Here is a 21,306-nt window from a genome sequence, read left to right on the forward strand (position 1 = left end):
GCGAACCTCCGGCAACCGGAAAATCGGCGGCAGCCGCACGCGCGTGGTCGACGCGGCGCCGGTTGGGGGCCGTTGAAAGAGGCCCCCGCGGCGATTTTCCGTGGTCGAGCGGCTGAGTTCCCGCCGGCGTGGTTCACGTATGGTTCCACCCGGCGGGAGTTCGGCGTCGCGGCTGCGGTGGCCGTCCTGGTGGTGGGGGCGGGGGGATCAGTCTCCGGGCGGGGGGTGGGGGAGCCTCCATGGTGGTCAGGCCCACGATCGGGGCCACCGATCGGCGGGCGCGCGCGATCTGGGGGGGCCTACCTTCTTCTGCGCCGGCCCGCCGTGTGGTACTTCCATGTTGCGCGGCGCCGGCGTGGAAGCGGACGCCGCACACATGCGCGGACCCACGGCGAACAGTGCAGGGCCGCATACGGCAGCTGGAGCAGTGCGGAGCACTTCGGCGCCGCGCTGGCCCCCTGTGGGCCACAGAATCGCTGGGCCAAGAGGCCCGTTGACGCCGGCGTGAAACAGTCCGGTGTCCGGCGTCAACACTTAGCTGCGTTTTTAGAGAATCCCAGCCAGTATTCCAGTTGCGGCCGAATCGGTGTTTTATAAAGGTTATTCAAAGCTTCCTTGCTTTGTACTCTACTCAAAAGCCTGAAATCCCGTGTGCCTTTTAACCACTTACTTAACCTGATCTGCTACCTTCCCTTGGACATGTATACCCCTTTCAGTTCCAACATTTTGGTCGGGATTCTCCGGTGGCGTCCGCCCGGGGACCAGAGAATGCCGCCCGAGGTCAGTGGGCTCCATTGTCCACATCTCGCCCGTGGCGTTCTTGCGGCTGCCGGATCGGAAGAATCCAGCCCGTTATCTTCATAAGTATCTTAATCAGGAGTCAAAAATGAAATGATTATGTTTAAGTCACTCGAGGAAATACTCAAAGGCAGAGTGGGAGGCGGGGCAACCACAGGAAACCTGCAACATTTGAGAGGTGGGGCGGTGAGGAATGAGCTACTTCCCCCGTTCTGGCTATATTGCCGCATTAGACGAGCCTCTACATGGTGAAGCCTTGGTGAATGCGGTCAGCAATATGGCCACGCTTTGACATGTTGGCTGGGCTGTTCTCTGACAGGCCTGCAGAGTTTCCTTCTCTATTCATTCACAAGAGCTGCTATTGGAACAGAAGATGATGTATTTGCACGGAGCTGTTCTGTTTTCCTGGAAATGTGGGTTTTTCCTTGCCTCCAAGCCGGTCAGCTGGAAGGAATGTGAAATATTCGCAGTTGCCGTGGGGGGAGAGAGAGCAACATTTCCAACAAGAATATGCAGTGGTTATTCTTTGCAGATGGCTGATCTGGAATGGATGACAGCTGAGCCAAAGCTTTTGAATGAGTGCCCTCTGGCAGACGGACGTGACCAAATCCTCCTATTTTCTGTGAGGGTGGACTGGGTTGTCCGAGTTCAGGGTGTGTTAGATTTTAACCTTGCCTGATTTCCCCACTGACTTGCGGCCGCCATTTGTTTTCAACTGCTGTTCTGAACAGGCAGCAAAGGCACCTGCTGGGGCCCTTCTTTAAAGGTGCCAATTGGGCCTCCAAGGGGCTGACTGCTATTTTAACCAGTGAATGAACTTGGCCATTAATGGGCGCTCTCCAGTGTAGAAACGTGCCTGAGTTTTACCAACTCCAAGTGCACAACACAGTACTAGGTACAGTGTGGACATTGGGGTGTGTGTGTGTGTGGGGGGGTGTGGGGGGGGGGGGGGTGTTCTTCAAGTTGTTCCTCAGCCAGTGGTACAACAATTGACAAAGTGAAACAATAGATGTGGGCAGCCCCTACCTTCGGGGATCTGATTGTTTCCCACCAGTGTTGAGAGCATACATAGTATCACACATAATCCTGTCAGTAACACTAACCACACGAAGGCCACCATATTCCTCCCACTGGGAACCATTCCACCTCTTGCAGCCTCACGATAAGGCTCAGCCTTCGCAATTGGAGACCCCGGACCAATGCTTGCTGAGCTCTTTGGCTTCATCCAGTGAGGGTCCTATTCTTTGGTGCACCACTTGTTTCTCATGGCCGTGGTCACCCACCCAACCTGATGGGTCTTCCTCTGACTGATTGGTGGGAGGCACTTGGCTGCGCATTCGCTCACCGGGAACCTGATGCTCACGAGGCCGCACATGGGGCGAGATCTACCGGTCGCATTGCGCCGGAAAAGCAGCGCGACGCGGTGGTAGATGCTGGGAGATCCCACTTGCGGGGTCTACCCGGCTTGCCAAGCCTCACGAGATCCAACGCGATCTCGTGAAACATTGCAATGTGAATCCCGCCCCTTGTGGGTGGGATCACTTTCTGGCAAACCTGCATATTCGAGTGAGACAGCTAGTCTCGCTCCAATATTTGTTCCCAAGATCTAACCAAGGGGTGGGATCTAACCCCCTCGCCTTGGAGACCTCGGGCGAGCGCCGTTCAGTGTTGGTCTCTACCAACGCGGACTAGACGGAACGGCACTCGTTGGGATATCCCTGGGGATTGGAGGCCCCCAGGTGCCTGCCCCCTGACACTGCCAGCCTGGCACCCTGGCAGTGCCACCTGACACCAGTGCACCACTGCCAAGGTCCCCAGATGGCACTGCCAGCAGGCAGGGGCACTATCAGGTTTCCAGGCTGGCACTGCTAAGGTGCCAAGCTGGCATTTTTCACGTGGTGGGGATCAGGCCAGTGGTGCCCTGCATGGGTGGGGGGGGGGTGGGGTGGGGGGGGGGTGGGTTTGGGGGAGCCACACTGCATTGAGGAGTTTAGGCCAGCGGACCTCCTCAGTGCAGGCATCAGGGCGAAGTGCGGCCTTGGCCGTGCACCGAGGGCCGGGAAACATCCGGCTAATCGTGTGCGTTACGCAATTCTGCCCCCATTCCGGTAGATCGTGCCAATGACCTGGGCTTAAAACTTCTCGTCAAGCAACCTGGTGCGGCGCGCCCCCGCCGGCAGCGGGACCCTCCGTCTCGGCAGCCGACCAATGGGGTTTCCCATTGTGGGCACCCCCCACGCCGTGGGGAAATCTGCGGGCGTGAGTGCGCTGTCGGCGAAACGGAGGATTCCGCCGACGGAGAATCCAGTCCCATATCTTTGTTCATCCTGAGCTGCTGGAGTTGATCCCTGAGCATTAGCTGGCACAGACCCTGCATGTGTGGCTGAGAGCTGAGTCTCAAAAGGATCAACTCAGTCGGAGATGTTTTGACAACGAGAGAGAAATGTTGACCTTCCTTCATTGATGTCTTTCAGTGGCGGGAATATCTCACTCTTCCTGCAATCTCTATTGTCAATAAATCGATGTTTATTGCCAAAAGATTAGTAATTGTAAAGTGTGTGAAGCCTGCACACACAATGGGGGGGGGGGGGGATTCAGCCGAGTTAAAAGTAAATCAGCTTTGGGGCCATTTGGAGGGATGTTTCTCGGTGGTTGCACTGCCAGGAATCGCCTCGCTAGCCAATGGCACTTTGCAGCTTGTTTTGGCCTTGGGGAGTTTTTCCCCGCCCAGACCACACTCAAAAGATTTCCTGCTGACGAGATCAGCTCGCCAGCAGCAATGACACCAGATCGGGGCACCATTTTGAGCGGCAGCTCGAAACTCCCCCCCCCCCGCCCCACCCCCCCCCCCCACCCCCCCCCGCCCCCCCAGGCCTCCCACCCCTGCTTTCTAGCCCCCTCCCCCCACAACCTTGTTGAGGCCCCTGGGAACCACGTCTCACCCCCCCCCCCTCACGCCCACCCCCTCCCAATTGGTAAGGCCGCCCAACCCCCCCCCCCCCCGGGCCCAACTCATGGCAGTGCCAACCTGGCACTGCATGTCTGGCACCCTGGCAGTGCCATCCAGGCACCATGGCAGTACCGCTGGTGCCCAGGTGCCAGGGGGAAATTCATATTGCGCCGGGCAGAACGAGTCCGATGATTGGCCCAGTGTCCGGCGCGGAACACGGTTTGAGGATCTCACGCAATTCACCAGTTGCACCCAAACCCGTATCAGCCGCCACTTGCTTCAGATGTTAACAGAAAGAATAGTACATCACACACATTCATTGTTCACGCTATCTGGTACATGGACACAAGAAACTGCAGTGAAATGCTAATTACTGCGATCAGATTTGCAACTCTTTGGGCGGTTGCTAACAGTTCAAAAACTCTATTAAACAGAGACCTTTTTTTGAAAAGGTATTTTATTCCAAACACATGTAACAAAAGCAAAATATAAAATACACACTCCATAAAATCACCGTTCACAGTTTGTACAGTTTTTCCCCTTTTAGTCAAGGAAGGTCTATTCGTAACATGGCCAAAATGATTAAGTAGCAACCTGCAAATGCTACCAATGTGTATCAGTGCCAGATGGGGAGTGTGGGAGAAATTGCTGGTAAACTATGTGATGGAAAGAATATTGGAGCCTTGACCATAGCTCTAGACCGCATGTGAAAGTACGTGTTGCGTGGACCATAGGAGCTTAAGACGCAGAAGAAAAAGTAGGCCATTCGGCCCATCGGGTCTGCTCTGCCATTCGATTAGATCATGACTGATCTGATACGATAATCCTCAAGTCCACTTTCCCACCTTATCCCCATAACCCTTGATTCCCTGACTGATTAAAAATCTGTCTTGAACATACTTAACGGCCCAGCCTCGACAGCTCTCTGCGGTAAAAAAATTCACAGATTCACTACCCTTTGAGAGAAGAAATTCCTGCTCATCTCTGTCTGAAATGGGTGACCGCTTACTCTGTGATTATTGCGTTTGGTCCTAGGCTCTCCCACAAGGGGAAACATCCTCTCAGCATCTACCCTGTCAAGCCCCCTGAAAATCCGATATGTCCCAATAAGGTCACCTCTCATTCTTCTAAACTCCAATGAGTACAGGCCCAACCTACTCAACCTGTCTCGTAAGAAATCCCTCCAAACCTGGGAGCAACCTAGCGAACCTTCTCTGGATCATCTCCAAAGCCATTGTTCCTTAACTAAGGGGATCAAAACTGTTCACAGTAATGCAGGTGTAGTCTAACTCGTGCCGTGTATAGTTTTATCACAACTTCCCTATTTTTGTACTCCATTCCTATTGAAATAAAGGTTCAATTTGCCTTCCCAATTACCTGCTGAACTTGCATGCTAACTTTTTGTGATTAATGCAAATCCCTCTGTGCTGCAGCTTTCTGCAGTCTATCGCTATTTAAAAAGTATTCAACTCCTTTATTCTTCCTACCAAAGTGCATAACTTCACGTTTTTCTACATTTTATTTCATCTGCCAAATGTTTGCCCACTCTCTTAACCTGCCTATATCCCTCTGCACGCTCCTTGTGTCATCCTCACCACTTGCCTTATCACCTATTTTTGTGTCATCGCAAACTTACAATTCACATTCCTCGTCCAAGCCATTAATATATATTGTAAATGATTGTGGCCGCACTCACTGACCCCTGTGGCACTCCACTGGTTATAGGTCGCCATCCTGAAAATGCACCTCTTATCCAAACTCTCTGTCTTCTATTAGTTAACCAATCCTCTTTCCATGCTAATATACTACCTTCCACACTATGGGTTCTTATTAAGTAGCCATTGTGAGGCACCTTATCGAACACTTTTTGAAAATCCAAGTATATTACATCTACTCGTTCCCCGCTATCTACCCTGCTCATTACCACCTCAAAGAATTCAATAAATTTGTCAGACATGATTTCCCCTTCATGAAGCCATGCTGACTCTGCTTGATTATATTTTTAAATGCTCTGCTATTACATCCTTTAAAATGGACTCTAAGATTTTCCCATTGACAGATGTTAAGCCACCAGGCCTATAGTCTCGTATTTATGTCTCTAGCCCTCGAGGAGTTTTCCAGAAATTAATGATTCTTGGAAATTACAACCAGTGCATCCACTAGGTCCTTTAGCCTCATTAGTTTCCCTAGTTCTATTCCTCTAGTGATAGTTATTGCACTTATTTTCTCCCCACCTTTTGTCCCTTAATTATTTAGTATTTATGGAATGTTATTGGTGTCTTTTACCGTGAAGACTGACACAAAGGCTGAAATTGACCAAAATCAATCAGACTCCGTTCTGACCGGGATTAGAGGGGTGGGAACGACCCTGCTATCTAATGGCACTCTTCTTTTCAGGCCTCAGTGGGGAACGCTCCACCGAGGCCACACTCAGTCACATTTCCTGCACTGAGGAGATCCACTGGTCAGTGCAGGAAGAGATCGGGGTGGTATTTTTAAATGGTGCCTCGATCTTGCGACCCCCCCCCCCACTCCCTGTCGCGACACCTCGACCCCCAATTCCACAAATCACCTATTGGGGGGGTCCTCGAGCCTCCCTGCACTCCACCTCATATGCACAGGGCACCCCCCCGGGCCTGATCCCGGCATGGACAAAATGCCACCTGGGCACCTTGGCACTGCCAGCCTGGCACCCTGGATGTGCCCCAGCCAGCCTAGCAGTGCCACCCTGGCAGTATCGAGTTGGCACCCAGGTGGCATGTGCCAAGGTGCCCAGGTGGCATCCACAGCATCTGGATGCTACCCTGCCCAGAAAGCAACCACCCGGGGGCCTCCGATTGCCTGGCAACCCCTCCCCCCCCCCCCCCAAGTGTTGTTTCACCTGATCCCTGCTTGTGGGGACCTGCGCTAAATGGTGCCCGATTGGGATCTCCTTGATGGGGCTGGTAGTTCCCGGGAGCTGGTTAGATCTGGCATCCCTCGCTTAACTCTGCAGATTTCGGTCCAGCGCATTGTGGCTGGGATCCAGATCCCAACGTCTCAACAAGATCTCGTTAGGTCTCACGAGGCGTAACGACTGGCGGGAATCCCTGAAGAGGCCACTCGCCGGATCTACAGGCCATGTCCCGTCCGGATTCTGGTGGGATTCGACCAGTAAATCGCGCCCAAAGTATTTGTTTAACTCCTCTGCCATTCCCTGGTTCCCCATTGTTATTTCCCCAGTCTCATTATCTCATCGTTCACTTTGGCCTCCCTCTTCTGTTTTTCAGAACTGTAATCCACCACAGTGGATAATAATATATCTCCTGTTATCTTCTCCTCTCCAACCTCATGTATTCTTATTTTACCTTTATATTCTCCCCTCTCCTTTAATTCTTTCCCCACAGATTCATTCTTGAATTTCTAACCTTCCCCCACTTCCATTGCTCGTCCCTTGTATTCAGCCTTCTCCCCACCGGCTCATATCCAAGTCAAATGGCTAATGCATTGGACAGGCCACATTCCACACACTCATCACCCCAATGGTTCCATTTGAGATGGGAGGGTAGGACTTTCCCTCTGGGCTCCCAAGCCCCTGCTATACCTTTGAAATATCGCCCGTGTCTCTGCTCTCCGACCTGGCAGGGGCTAAAAACCAAGCCTGTGTCCTCTAGTTCTTCTAAGAGTTCCCCACTCTGTTCACCAGAATGGGGCTACTAGCATTGGGAATGAACGGCGAGAACGAAGGGGCCTGTGGAATGTATTCGTCACAGGATTTGAGCGATAGGGAGACAAGTGGCAGTGTAGTATCAATGGACTAGCAATCCCGAAGCTCAAGCCAATGGTTCAAGTACCACCAGGACAGCCATAGAATTTAAGTTTGATTAATAAATCGGGAATATAAAGCTGGTCTCAGTAATGGTGACTCAGTAATGGTCGCGGTAATGTGACTCCAGAACTGCAGCAAAGTGGTTGAATCATAGAATTTAAAGTGCAGAAGGAGGCCATTCGGCCCATCGAGTCTGCACTGGCCCATGGAAAGAGCACCCTATTTACGCCCACACCTCCACCCTGTCCCCGTAACCCAGTAACCCACCTAACCTTTTTTTGGACACTAAGGGCAACTTAGCACGGCCAATCCACCTAACCTGCAAATCTTTGGACTGTGGGAACCGGAGCATCCGGAGGAAACCCACGCAGACACGGGGAGAACGTGCAGACTCCGCACAGACAGTGACCCAAGCCGGGTATCGAATCTGGGACCCTGGAGCTGCGAAGCAACTGTGCTAACCACTGTGCTACTGTGCTGCCCACTTGATTCTTAACTGCCCTCTGAAATGGCCTGGCAAGCCACTCAGTTCAAGGGCAATTAGGGATGGGCAATACAGTGGGGGGCGAGTACGACTAACGTGAAGGGGTGGAAGAGATACTTCAGCCTGAGGTGCGTGCCAGGTGAAGCTCTGGCTGTACAAACATGTTCCTGGCGCGCTGAGGACAGAACAATGTGCGTTTAAACGACTAAAGGTCGTTCTGCCTTTCTTTTGAAAAGAATGAAATGAAAATCGCTTATTGTCACAAGTAGGCTTCAAATGAAGTTACTGTGAAAAGCCCCTAGTCGCCACATTCCGGCGCCTGTTCGGGGAGGCTGGCACGGGAATTGAACCGTGCTGCGGGCCTGCCTTGGACTGCTTTAAAAGCCAGCTATTTAGCCCTGTGCTAAACCAGCCCCTGATGCTGTGTAAGGGGAAAATTGGGGACAGATGGGAGCTCAGCTGCACCTGATTAACATTTTCCACCCACAGTCACAGAGCCGTTGCTGCTTGCCGGGTTTGTGCACAGTGATTGGCGTCACCTCGCAGAGACCAATTAAACCCTTTGTGATATAGAGCAGCAGCTTTCACGGGCCAATGAGAGGCGCCGTTTGGCGTTGGACTCGACATCAGTCCGGTTCGGCCTAGTCACTGGTGGATCTATCCAGGGAGCTGAACAGCCCGAGGGGAGTTTTCTAAAGCAAAATACCACAGATTCTGGAAATCTGAAATGAAAACAGAACGTGCCGGACAGGCAGCATCTGCGGAGAGACAAATGGAGCTAATGGGTTGGATTGGCAGGAGTGGAAGATTCCACACAGGGCTGGAAAATCCCGCTCAGTATTTCAGGTCTGTGACCTCCCGTCAGAATTACCCGACAGGTTTTCACCCGTGTCTAACCAAGCACAATAATGACTTTAACCTCCCCTCCACTCCTGACACCACCTACTTGTTTGAGGAGATGAAATGGGTGGAGCGTGACAGCGTGTGGGAGATGCAGGGCTGGGTGGGCAGGGAGGAATCACTGAATTCTGTGGCCAATTGGAAAAAGTTTTTTTTTTTAACAAACAATTTTATTGAGGTATTTTAGGCTTATAGAAGAAATGACATTGTACAGTACAAACAAAAAAAGAAGTCAAGACACAAATTACACATGGAACCCCCCCCCGACGCTTACTCCTCTGTGAAGAAGTCAGTAAATGGCTGTCACCTTCGGGCGAACCCTAATAGCGAACCTCTCAAGGCGAACCTGACTTTCTCTGGGCCAAGAAAGCTCGCCATGTCCGATAGCCATACCTCAGCCCTCAGGGGCTTTGAGTCCCTCCATGCTAACAGTATTCGTCGCCGGGCTACCAGGGAAGCAAAGGCCAGAACGTCGGCCTCTCTCTCTTCCTGGACTCCCGGGTCCTCCGAAACCCCAAAGATTGCCACCTCGGGGCTCATTACCACCCCAGTTTTCAATACCCGGGACATGACATCTGCGAATCCCTGCCAGTACCCCCTGAGTTTAGGGCACGACCAGAACATATGTACATGGTTAGCCGGCCCTCCGGCGCATCTAGCACACTTGTCCTCCAGCCCGAAGAATCTGCTTATTCGGGCCACGGTCATGTGGGACCGGTGCACGAGCTTAAACTGGATCAGGCTGAGCCTGGTGCATGTTGCAGTCGCGTTTACTCTGCTCAGGGCTTCTGCCCAAATACCGTCCTCCAGCTCCTCCCCGTGCTCCTCCTCCCACTTAAGCTTCACGTCTTCGGTCAGCGTATCCTCAGCTCTCATTAGCTCCTTGTAGATGTCTGAAACTCTACCCTCTCCCACCTCCCCCCTAGAAACTACCCTGCCCTGCCTCCCCTTCGGCGGGAGATGTGGGAAGGACGGCACCAGTCTGCGTACAAAATCCCGCACCTGCAAGTATCTAAAGTCGTTCCCTCTCGTCAGCCCAAACTTCTCCTCCAGCGCCCTCATGCTCGGAAAGCGCCCTTCCAGGAACAGATCCCCCATCCTCACAATCCCCGCCCTCCTCCACAGTCGATACCCCCCATCCATGTTCCCCGGGGCAAATCGGAGGTTGCCGCATATTGGGGTCCACACCGATGCTCTATCTCCCCTACATGCCTCCTCCGCTGCCCCCAGATCCAAAGAGCCGCCACCACTATCAGGCTGGTGGAGTACCGTGCCGGCGAAAGCGGGGCCAATTGGAAAAAGTTGAAGGAATTTGGGTTCTGACATGTAGACACCGATGTGCCCTAACCCCCCACTCCAATCTAGTGCTGGAACTGGTTGACTAAGTTTGCTGTACCCGCTTCATTTTGAGACAGCTGTTCCACCCGTTTTGCTTGGTTTATTATGCCAGGTCAGAATATGCGGAGGCTGAATATCGCAGTTTGTCACTCAGAACTTTTCACTTTCCCCTGTCTGCAGGAAGTAATTGCGCATTGGATAGCGGAGTGTCGCATTGCTATCGAGCAAGCCCGCCTTCTCACACTTGAAGCAGCCAGAGCAGTCGATACTTTGGGAACTGCAGCGGCCAGAAAGGAGGTAATAACAGAACCAGCCCCGGCTGGCAAAACCCAAAACAAAACGTCCACTGCTAGAGATGTGATTCTGCGATCGGGCAGCACTTGCTGAGCAATCCTGAGTGGGCTAACAGCTACACTCACAACCAATTTAAGGTAATCAGTTGAGCTCATAACGTGGCTCATTTATGCTTCATGGAAACTAGATACATTCAGGGCGCGATTCTCCCAAAAGGGAACAAAGTCCCCGAGCGAGCGCGTTTAGCCGCGTGTTTCCCAGCGCTCGCAATGCCGAGAAACACATGGCTATTCAACGCGACTCGTGTTGTATATGGGGCCTGTACGGGAAATGCTCTGCACGCCGGAACTCCCCAGCGTAGCGAGAGATAAAATGGCGCCCGAACTCTGAGGCCGCCAAAACGATCCCCGACCTCCCCCCGAGTCTGAGTGCACGATGGGAGGGTCCTGGTCCCACCCCCACAACCCCCAGCACCTATGTCCGGCTCGCCTAGCTTGATTGCACCCATGCAAAAAATTCCAGCATGGCACCTTGGCAGTGCCAACCTGGTACAACCCATGCCAGCTGGCAGTGCCATCTGGGTACCTTGGCATTGCCAGGTTGGCATCCAGGTGGCACTGCCAGGGCACCACCATGCCCAAGGCACATGCAGCTGGGGGCCTCCGATCTCCTGGCAGACCCCCATGAGTTCTGTTCCATCTGGTTGTGGGAACCAGTGCTGAATGGCACTTGCCTGAGGTCTCTGAGGCAAAGGAGATGAAACCCAAAGCCTCAGGTACCTCAGGGATCTGCACATTAGAGTGAGGCTAGCTGTCTCGCTCTAAAATGCAAGTTTGCCAAAACGTAATCCGCCGACAATAGGCGGGATTCACATTGCAGCATCCCCCGGTTTTTATCGGCCACTCTGCACTTCCGCGGCCTGGCTTTCCGGCGTAGCGTAGCCAGTGGATCGTGCCCCCATACACGGGCTCGTTCTTAGCAAACAAAAGGAATATGTTCAAGCCTTGCGCATTTTCTGAATTACCCGGGAAGCTGGGGAGCCAATGGTTCCCCGTTGCTTTCTCCATGTCATTGCCTCAGCCAATCAGTGTCAGCTTGCTAACCAATCAGCGCCCTTTTATCGTGTAGTATAAATTGTCATCGTTTGAAATTTGGCGTTCTTGTGTTTGTCATGATGAGTACAAGATGAAAAACTTCGGCAACATGTCTCTCTTTTCAACCATAAACAAAATGTTGTTGTGAATCATGGTTACCTTTCCAGCCTCACGTCTTAATTTTATGAACATAAGGAGCTAACAAGCAGGACAGAAAATCGACAAGACATTGTGCATCGAGCCTTGCCCACGCTCCTGATGGCTGGAGCATCACAGCTAGACGCTTCCTTCCCCTGGCCTAGCTCCCCCTCACCCGCCCCAGCAGCCATGCAATCTCCTTGGAGAGGCAGAAGGAAAGGAACAAAATGAGAAAGCCCTCCGGTCCACCCAAATCTGTCCAACTGGAATAAGCCATGAATGGGTTCACAATCCAGTTGTTGGAGCGGCACTCCTGTTACCATCTCTCACTATTCTGGGGATTGTACCCAGGCTAAAGACCATCCATAACCAGAAACTAGGATCCCTGCGAACAGTGGCTCCCACTGAGCAACCTCCCAGCCTCTGCTCAGCAGCTTCCTTTGCCAATTTAGAGCTTAGAAATTGACCGTCAGGGCAGCACGGTGGCGCAGTGGGTTAGCACTGCTGCCTCATAGCGTTGCGATCCCAGGTTCGATCCCGGCCCCGGGTCGTTGTCCGTGTGGTGCTTGCACATTCTCCCCGTGTTTGCGTGGGTTTCGCCTCCGCAACCCAAAGATGTGCGGGATAGGTGGATTGGCCACGCTAAATTTCCCCTTAATTGGAAGAAATTAATTGGGCACTCTAAAATAATTTGAAAAAAGAAATTGACCGTCGGGGAAGCACTGAGCAACTGTCCAAAACCGGTAAAATTGGATTAAGGTTTCTCACTCTCGTAGAGGAGGAACCCGTCTGTGAGCGAGAGCCAGTGGACAAACCCACTGGGCTTTAAAGTCAGCTGGCATGAATGGCACAATTACTAATTTGGTCCCGACTCCTTACGCTGTTACCAGGAGGAAACATTGGTGCACAGACCGGACACTAGCAGGATCTTTACTTTCTGACTAAGAAGAGGTTTACGGGGAGTGTGCGGAACATTCTCACACTCGCCTTTAACTAAGTGCCTTAAAGACACTCAGCAACTTGACCTCCACAGCCTTCTGCAGCAATGAGTTCCACAGATTCGCCACCCTCTGGCTGAAAAAATTCCTCCTCATCTCTGTTTTCAAGGATCGTCCCTTCAGTCTGAGGCTGTGACCTCGGATTCTAGTTTCTCTGACTAGTGGAAACATCCTCCCCACGTCCACTCTATCCAGGCCTCTCAGTATTCTGTAAGTTTCAATAAGATCCCTCCTCATCCTTCTGAACTCCAACGAGTACATACAGAGTCCTCAACAGCTCCTCATATGACAAGCCCTGAATTATCATTGTGAACCATCTCTAGACCCATCCAAGGCCAGATTACCTTTCCTTAGAAATGGGGCCTTAAACTGCTCACAATACTCCAAATGGGGCTTTACAGCCTCAGAAGTACATCGCTGGTCTTGTATTCTAGCCCGCTCGACATGAATGCTAGCATTGCATTTGCCCTCATAACTGCCCACTGAACCTGCACGTTAACCTTAAGGGAATCCTGAACTAGGACTCCTAGCCCTATGTGCTTCAGATTTCTGACTCCTTTCCCCATTTAGAAAATAGTCTATGCCTCTATTCTTCCTTTGAAAGTGCATAACCTCACACCTTTACACATTGTATTCCATCTGCCACTTCTTTACCCACTCCCCTATCCTGTCCAAGTCCTTCTGTAACCTCCCCGCCTCCTCAATACTACCTGTCCCTCTCGAGATCTTTGTATCATCTGCAAACTTCGCAAGAGTGTCTTCAGTTCCTTCTTCCAGATCAGTAATGTACATTGTGAATAGTTATGGTCCCAACACCACTGCGAATACCACTAGTCACCGACTGCCATCCTGAAAACGATCCCGTTATCCCCACTCTCTGCCTTCTGCCAGTCAACCCCTGTCTGAAAGGGGGGCAGATTCAGTAATAACCATCAAAAGAGAATTGAATAGATATTGCAAAATATACATTTACAAGGCTGTAGGGAAAGAGCAGGGTAATACTATTCTGGACGGCAGGATTGTGAGGTTAATACCGGAGCCAATCTTTACTCTGTCTTATTTGCGGAGTGAAACTCTACAAGCAAAAGGCTCCTAACCACAATTCTATTTAATGGTCTTTTTATACGTGCTCAATGGAAAGCCCAATTATTGGCCAGCAGCTGCATTCAGTTTAACATAATTAATATACAACTTCAACGGGCCGGCATAGACATGATGGGCCCAAAGGCCTCTTACTGAGCCTTAAGAACCGGTGTGGGTTTGTCTGATTCCGCTGTTTGTCTCACCACAGATCGCCATGATCAAGGTCGTGGCACCGCGGATGGCCTGTAAAGTGGTGGACTGTGCCATCCAGGTTCACGGAGGAGGTGGCGTCTCTGAGGATTTCCCCCTCGCACATATGTGAGTATCAAAGAGCACATGAGAGGAATCCTTCCAATCACCACGCGCTCCTGTGAAGCTCCTGGATGGCGTTGTGACATTGGCGCAAACAATACCGTGACAGCGTAGGCTGATTTGGCTTTTAATCACTTTTAAGATCCGACCAGAGATTTGATAACATACTGACGACTAGAAAAGGAATATTTTCCTCCGTTTGCACAGCAGCGGTGCTGACGCCTCCTTCCTCTTCCCGAGATAAAGGGCTGAGGATGAATACAGCCTCGAGCAGGACAGATGTGAGGACAAGGTTTCTCGTACGCTCCCTGCCCTCACGCACGTACAGACATCTTTATCGCTGGAGTGGTGATGCCTCAGGCACGGTTTTCCTGAGCCGACTCTGCACCAAAACATTTGCTTGTTTTTACATTCCATCTGTTTGCCCGCATGTGAGAAGTCTTTCCCCAGCAGTGCAGAGCAAAAAGTTCATTTCGGGTTTGTCAGCTCCTTTTCCACAATCAAATGCAACTTTCCTACGTGTTGGGCCCCGGTGATGAGAGGGCCACTTGTTGGAAAGTGGAGGGTGGGGGAGATAGAAAAAAGATGAGCTGCAAGCACCCTCTGTCTGAATCTCCGAGTGGAATAGTTCTGCTGGAGGGAATGGTTTAGCAATATGAGTTGCAAGCACCCTCTGTCTGGATCTCCACGTGGATTAGTTCTGCTGGAGGGACTGGTTTATCATAGAAACAATATCATAGAATTTACAGTGCAGAAGGAGGCCATTCGGCCCATCGAGTCTGCACCGGCTCTTGGAAAGAGCACCCTACCCAAGGTCAACACTTCCACCCTAACCCCATAACCCAGTAACCCCACCCAACACTAAGGGCAATTTTGGACACTAAGGGCAATTTATCATGGCCAATCCACCTAACCTGCACATCTTTGGACTGTGGGAGGAAACCGGAGCACCCGGAGGAAACCCACGCACACACGGGGAGGATGTGCAGACTCCGCACAGACAGTGACCCAAGCCGGAATCGAACCTGGGACCCTGGCGCTGTGAAGCAATTGTGCTATCCACAAGGCTACCGTGCTGCCCTTTAGCAGCGGCAAGTTAATTTAATCATTAGAAAAAGAAAACAAATGCGCAAACACCAAAGATATGAGGCAAAGTATGAGGAGCACACATCGGATCAGCCAGTAAGGATACATTTGATGCCCTTATTCCCAACAGAAGGCAAACACTCACTCACCCCATTATCAAAGTTATATAGCAACACCAATTCCTGTGGATTTGTCCCACGATATACCAGGACAAATGATACACAATAGTCACCAATTACGATGCTGTTAGGAGGGCCTGTGGCACAGTGGGCAGCGTCATGCCTTCTGTACCAGGAACCTGAGGTCTGACTAGGCCAGGGGCTGATTTCTGTGGGGCCCCCGCGGGCATGTTTCCCTTGTGGGTGCACGTAAAATGGGCTGGGTGCCCATCCCACCGCCTTCCTGCCCACCCCCATAACTGGGGAGGCTGGGGGGCAGACACTGAAATCAGCCGCCAAATTTAAATAAACAATTTAGGGCCAACCAGGGTTGTTGTCAAGCCAGCTGACCCTGATTGTTAAGTAATGGGTTAAGAGACATTGCAATTAGTTGTCTCATTTATGTTAAGTATCCATTAATTGACACTGATATGTAAAGGGGCTTCAGGTGGCCTCTGTCAGGTGATGTCTAGTGAGAGTTTTGTGCAAAGGCTGTTGGAAGGAAATAAATGTGTGTTTGTGAAAAAGGAACAGGACTTTAGACTCTTCAAATCACAGCAACTAAAACATCTAACACTGATAATAGACGGCCTGCACCATAAAACGTTTGGGAGCAGGAGAGGAGTGGGAAGCCTGGATTCATTTACCTCTGGTGATGAGAGGGGCGGAGGTACCGGGATGGGGAAGGGGTCAATCAACAGGGGCTGCATGTTGCCAATTGTGGAGTGGGGGGGAGTGCTTAGGTTGAACCCCTCCTTTCCTCTCTACCCGCTACCTTCCTTAAACCCAACCCTCCCCCCGCCAGTACGCCTCTTCCTAATCTATCAAAATCCTCCCGGCCCAAGACCTCGGACTTACCCGACGAATCAAATTGGACTTGAGATGTTAACTCTGTTACTCCCTCCACAGATGCTGGCAGGCACCCTCCCTGTTTTTTATTCACTACCACCAAGTTCTGGTGTCTTTCAGGTACTCAATGGTACGCACCTTACGTATTGCCGACGGGCCGGATGAGGTGCACCTCTCCGCGATAGCAAAACTGGAGCTGAGGGAACAGTTTAAAAACTCCATGGCTAAGCTATAAGTAACTGTCGTCATGCAAGAGCAAACAGAGGCTGTTACCTCAGACAACCAGCTGAGAGACGTGATTCAACGTTGGCCTCCTGCCTTTCGACGCGATGATTGATTGAATCATCAATTACCGGAAATATTACACATGGAGAATGAATCACCCAACGTATTAAAGCAGCGTCTGTATCCCAATTACATCTCTCTTTCAGTCCCCCAAGCATCACTGTGGTATAAATTGGAAATAATAACCATTCATGCAGAAGTTGAGCGATTTATTTCTTTGTGTTTAGAGCTTATTTGACAGGGAACGATTGTTGGCGAAAACAGAACCTATTGGCATAATGCAGTAATGAAATGATAAAAACTGTGGTGCAGATTTGCATAATATAATCACTGTCAGTAAAATGTGACATGACAGGGAAGGTAATCAAATCCCATGTTCCCTTATATATCCCTGCTATTTTTCATGTTTTGTTTTGCAGTAACTAATTCAGGACAAACACGGAATCCAAATTGGTGAAGGCTTTGTCAATGCTCTCCCGAAAACATAGAACATACAGTGCAGAAGGAGGCCTTTCAGCCCATCGAGTCTGCACCAACCCACTTAAGCCCTCACTTCCACCCTATCCCCGTAACCCAATAACCCCTCCTAACCTTTTTGGTCACTAAGGGCAATTTATCACGGCCAAACCACCTAACCTGCACGTCTTTTGACTGTGGGAGGAAACCGGAGCATCCGGAGGAAACCCACGCAGACACAGGGAGAACGTGTAGACTCCGCACAGGCGGTGACCCAGCGGAGAATCGAACCTGGGACCCTGGCGCTGTGAAGCCACAGTGCTATCCACTTGTGCTACCGTGCTAACGAAGCGGATTTTAATATATTAACGGCAGGAATTTGCATTTATTATAGGGCCTTCAGTACAGTAAAGCCTCCAAAGATACTTCACTTGGAAATTCATCCAACAATATCTGGCTTTGAGCCTCACAAAACGATAGAGATACAGGCAGGAATTTCCCGGCTGCTCTCGACGGTGGGAGCTTCTGGCCCCTCTGGCGATCCCCCGTCGCAGGTCCCCCGGCAGCGGAGGGTGTGGTCCCACCGCCCGCAAGTGGCATGCTGCTGCTGCCACCGCAAAACACGCCGCGGGCGGGAGGCGCACAAAATCCCGGCGTCCGAAAACCAGAGTTAGGCAAAAGCCTTCATTTTTCAGAATGTGGCATGCATCAATTTTAACGCAGTAAAATATCAAAAAACATTTTACCTGGACAGTTCAGTGAGGCGCTGCACCGGTGTGCTCTGGTCCTGGATTGGTCACCAGACAATGCTCACAAGGCCAGAATTGGAAGAACATTGAAATTTGGCAAGGTTGTAGAGATGGAGAAGGTTGCAGAGATAGAAAAGACCAAAGCCATGGAGGATTTTGCCTGACTCAGAGTAACAGTAAATATCTCGATTATACGCATTCTGTGTAATTGGGGGCATTAATCTGGCATATTTTGGTTACCCTTTCTTATCTTAATTGCTTGAGACATTACAGGGATATCAATTGGGGAGGTAATGGCACGGTTTGCTCGTAATCCAGAGGCCCAGGCTATTGTTCTAGGGACAGGGTTCAAATCTCACCACAGCAGTTGATGCAATTTAATTTCAATTCATGCATGTGGAATTAAAAACTAGTCTTAATGGTGACCACAAATGTGTTGCTCAAAGCTCTGAAGACAAGTCGTTCAGACCTGAAATGTTTCTTTCTCCACAGACGCTGTCAGACCGGCTGTGTTTTTCCAACATTTTCTATTTTTATCCCAATCCTCAATGATGCAGGAGGCCTGCTCATCAGTGCAAAAGACAAAGGTGAAGTATTCGCAGCCATCTTCAGCCCGAAATGCCGAGTGGAAGGTCCTTCTTGGCCTCCCCGAGATTCCCAGCATCGCAGGTGTCAGTCTTCAGCCAATTTGATTCACTTCACCTGATACCAGGAAACGGCTGAAGGCACTGGATACTGCAAAGGCTATGGGCCCTGACAATATTCCGGCAATAGTACTGAAGACTTGTGCTCCAGAATCGCGCCCATCGCCAAGCTGTTTCACTACAGCTACAGCACTGGCAGCTACCTGGCAATGTGGAAAATTGCCCAGATGTGCCCTGTCCACAAAAAACAAAACAAATCCAAACAGGCTAATTACCACTCCATTAGTTGACTCGACTATCAGCAAAGTGATGGAAAATATCAGCGATAGTGCTACCAAGTGGCACTTACTCAACAATAAACTGCTCACTAACATCCAGTTTGGCTTCCGCCCAAGCCACTCAGCTCCTGACCTCATTACAACTCAAGAAGGGGGGGTGAGAGTGACTGCCCTTGACTTCACCTGAAAGCGAAAGTAACAGGGTAGTTATTATGGGAGACTTTAACTTTCCAAATATTGACTGGAAAAGATATAGTTCGAGTACATTAGATGGGTCGTTTTTTGTACAGTGTGTGCAGGAGGGTTTCCTGACACAATATGTTGACAGGCCAACAAGAGGCGATGAAACGTTGGATTTGGTTTTGGGTAATGAACCTGGCCAGGTGTTGGATTTGGAGGTAGGAGAGCACTTTGGGGACAGTGACCACAATTCGGTGACGTTTACGTTAGTGATGGAAAGGGATAAGTATACACCGCAGGGCAAGAGTTATAGCTGGGGGAAGGGCAATTATGATGCCATCAGATGTGACTTGGGGGGGATAGGTTGGAGAAGTAGGCTGCAAGTGTTGGGCACACTGCATCAGTGGAGCTTGTTCAAGGATCAGCTACTGCGTGTTCTTGATAAGTACGTACCGGTCAGGCAGGGAGGAATGTGTAGAGCGAGGGAACCGTGGTTTACCAAAGAAGTGGAATCTTTTGTTAAAAGGAAGAAGGAGGCCTATGTGAAGATCAGGGGCGTCATTCTCCGACCCCCCGCCGGGTCGGAGAATGGCCGTTGGCCGCCGTGAATCCCGCCCCCGCCCCCGCCGAAGTCTCCGGTACCGGAGATTGGGCGGGGGCGGGAATCGGGCCGCGCCGGTTGGCGGCACCCCCCGCTCAATTCTCCGGCCCGGATGGGCCGAAGTCCCGCCCAGAAATTGCCTGTCCCGCCGGCGTAAATCAAAGCTGGTATTTACCGGCGGGACCAGGCGGCGTGGGTGGGCTCCGGGGTCCTGGGGGGGGGCGTGGGGCGATCTGACCCCAGGGGGTGCCCCCACGGTAGCCTGGCCCGCGATCGGGGCCCACCGATCCGCGGGCGGGCCTGTGCCGTGGGGGCACTCTTTCCCTTCCGCCTCCGCCACGGCCTCCACCATGGCGGAGGCGGAAGAGACTCTCCCTACTGCGCATGCGCGGGAAACTGTCGGCAGCCGCTGACGCTCCCACGCATGCGCCGCATTTCCACGCCAGCTGGCGGGGCACCAAACGCCAGTTCCGCCAGCTGGCGGGGCGGAAATCCCTCCGGCGTCGGCCTAGCCCCTCAATGTTGGGGCTCGGCCCCCAAAGATGCGGAGCATTCCGCACCTTTGGGCCGTCGCGATGCCCGTCTGATTGGCGCCATTTTTGGCGCCAGTCGGCGGACATCGCGCCGTTGGGGGAGAATTTCACCCGAGGTGTGAAGTTTCAGTTGGGGCGATGGATAGTTACAAGGTAGCGAGGAAGGATCTAAAGAGAGAGCTAAGACGAGCAAGGAGGGGACATGAGAAGTATTTGGCAGGTAGGATCAAGGAAAACCCAAAAGCTTTCTATAGGTATGTCAGGAATAAGCGAATGACTAGGGTAAGAGTAGGACCAGTCAAGGACAGGGATGGGAAGTTGTGTGTGGAGTCTGAAGAGATAGGCGAGATACTAAATGAATATTTTTCATCAGTATTGACTCAGGAAAAAGATAATGTTGTGGAGGAGAATGCTGAGACCCAGGCTATTAGAATAGATGGCATTGAGGTACGTAGGGAAGAGGTATTGGCAATTCTGGACAGGCTGATTCTCTGGGAGGCCAGGGAAGAGATTGCTGGACCTTTGGCTTTGATTTTTATGTCATCATTGGCTACAGGAATAGTGCCAGAGGACTGGAGGATAGCAAATGTGGTCCCTTTGTTCAAAAAGGGGAGCAGAGACAACCCCGGCAACTATAGACCGGTGAGCCTCACGTCTGTAGTGGGTAAAGTCTTGGAGGGGATTATAAGAGACAAGATTTATAATCATCTAGATAGGAATAATATGATCAGGGATTGTCAGCATGGCTTTGTGAAGGGTAGGTCATGCCTCACAAACTTTATCGAGTTCTTTGAGAAGGTGACTGAACAGGTAGACGAGGGTAGAGCAGTTGATGTGGTGTATATGGATTTCAGTAAAGCGTTTGATAAGGTTCCCCACGGTAGGCTATTGCAGAAAATACGGAGGCTGGGGATTGAGGGTGATTTAGAGATGTGGATCAGAAATTGGCCAGCTGAAAGAAGACAGAGGGTGGTTGTTGATGGGAAATGTTCAGAATGGAGTTCAGTTACAAGTGGCGTACCACAAGGATCTGTTCTGGGGCCGTTGCTGTTTGTCATTTTTATCAATGACTTAGAGGAAGGCGCAGAAGGTTGGGTGAGTAAATTTGCAGACGACACTAAAGTCGGTGGTGTTGTCGACAGTGTGGAAGGATGTAGCAGGTTACAGAGGGACATAGATAAGCTGCAGAGCTGGGCTGAGAGGTGGCAAATGGAGTTTAATGTAGAGAAGTGTGAGGTGATTCACTTTGGAAGGAATAACAGGAATGCGGAATATTTGGCTAATGGTAAA

At 51.2% G+C, this 21,306-nt stretch overlaps 1 protein-coding gene across 2 annotated transcripts in view; it reads left to right on the forward strand.

The window, feature by feature from the left end:
• Positions 1–16,765, forward strand: part of acad11 (acyl-CoA dehydrogenase family, member 11) — a 146,697-nt gene extending 129,932 nt beyond the window's left edge. The window contains exons 18-20 of one of the 2 annotated variants that reach the window (XM_072510035.1): positions 10,459–10,575; positions 14,094–14,203; positions 16,411–16,765. In XM_072510035.1, the coding sequence (XP_072366136.1) occupies positions 10,459–10,575; positions 14,094–14,203; positions 16,411–16,525 (342 nt within the window). In that variant the 3' untranslated portion in view covers positions 16,526–16,765. The remainder of the gene's footprint in view (positions 1–10,458; positions 10,576–14,093; positions 14,204–16,410) is intronic. The other variant, XM_072510036.1, reaches the window with a different exon arrangement.
• The last annotated feature ends 4,541 nt before the right edge of the window (positions 16,766–21,306 follow it).

Source organism: Scyliorhinus torazame, chromosome 6 (assembly GCF_047496885.1).
Source record: "Scyliorhinus torazame isolate Kashiwa2021f chromosome 6, sScyTor2.1, whole genome shotgun sequence".
In the NCBI taxonomy this organism is placed as follows: domain Eukaryota; kingdom Metazoa; phylum Chordata; class Chondrichthyes; order Carcharhiniformes; family Scyliorhinidae; genus Scyliorhinus; species Scyliorhinus torazame.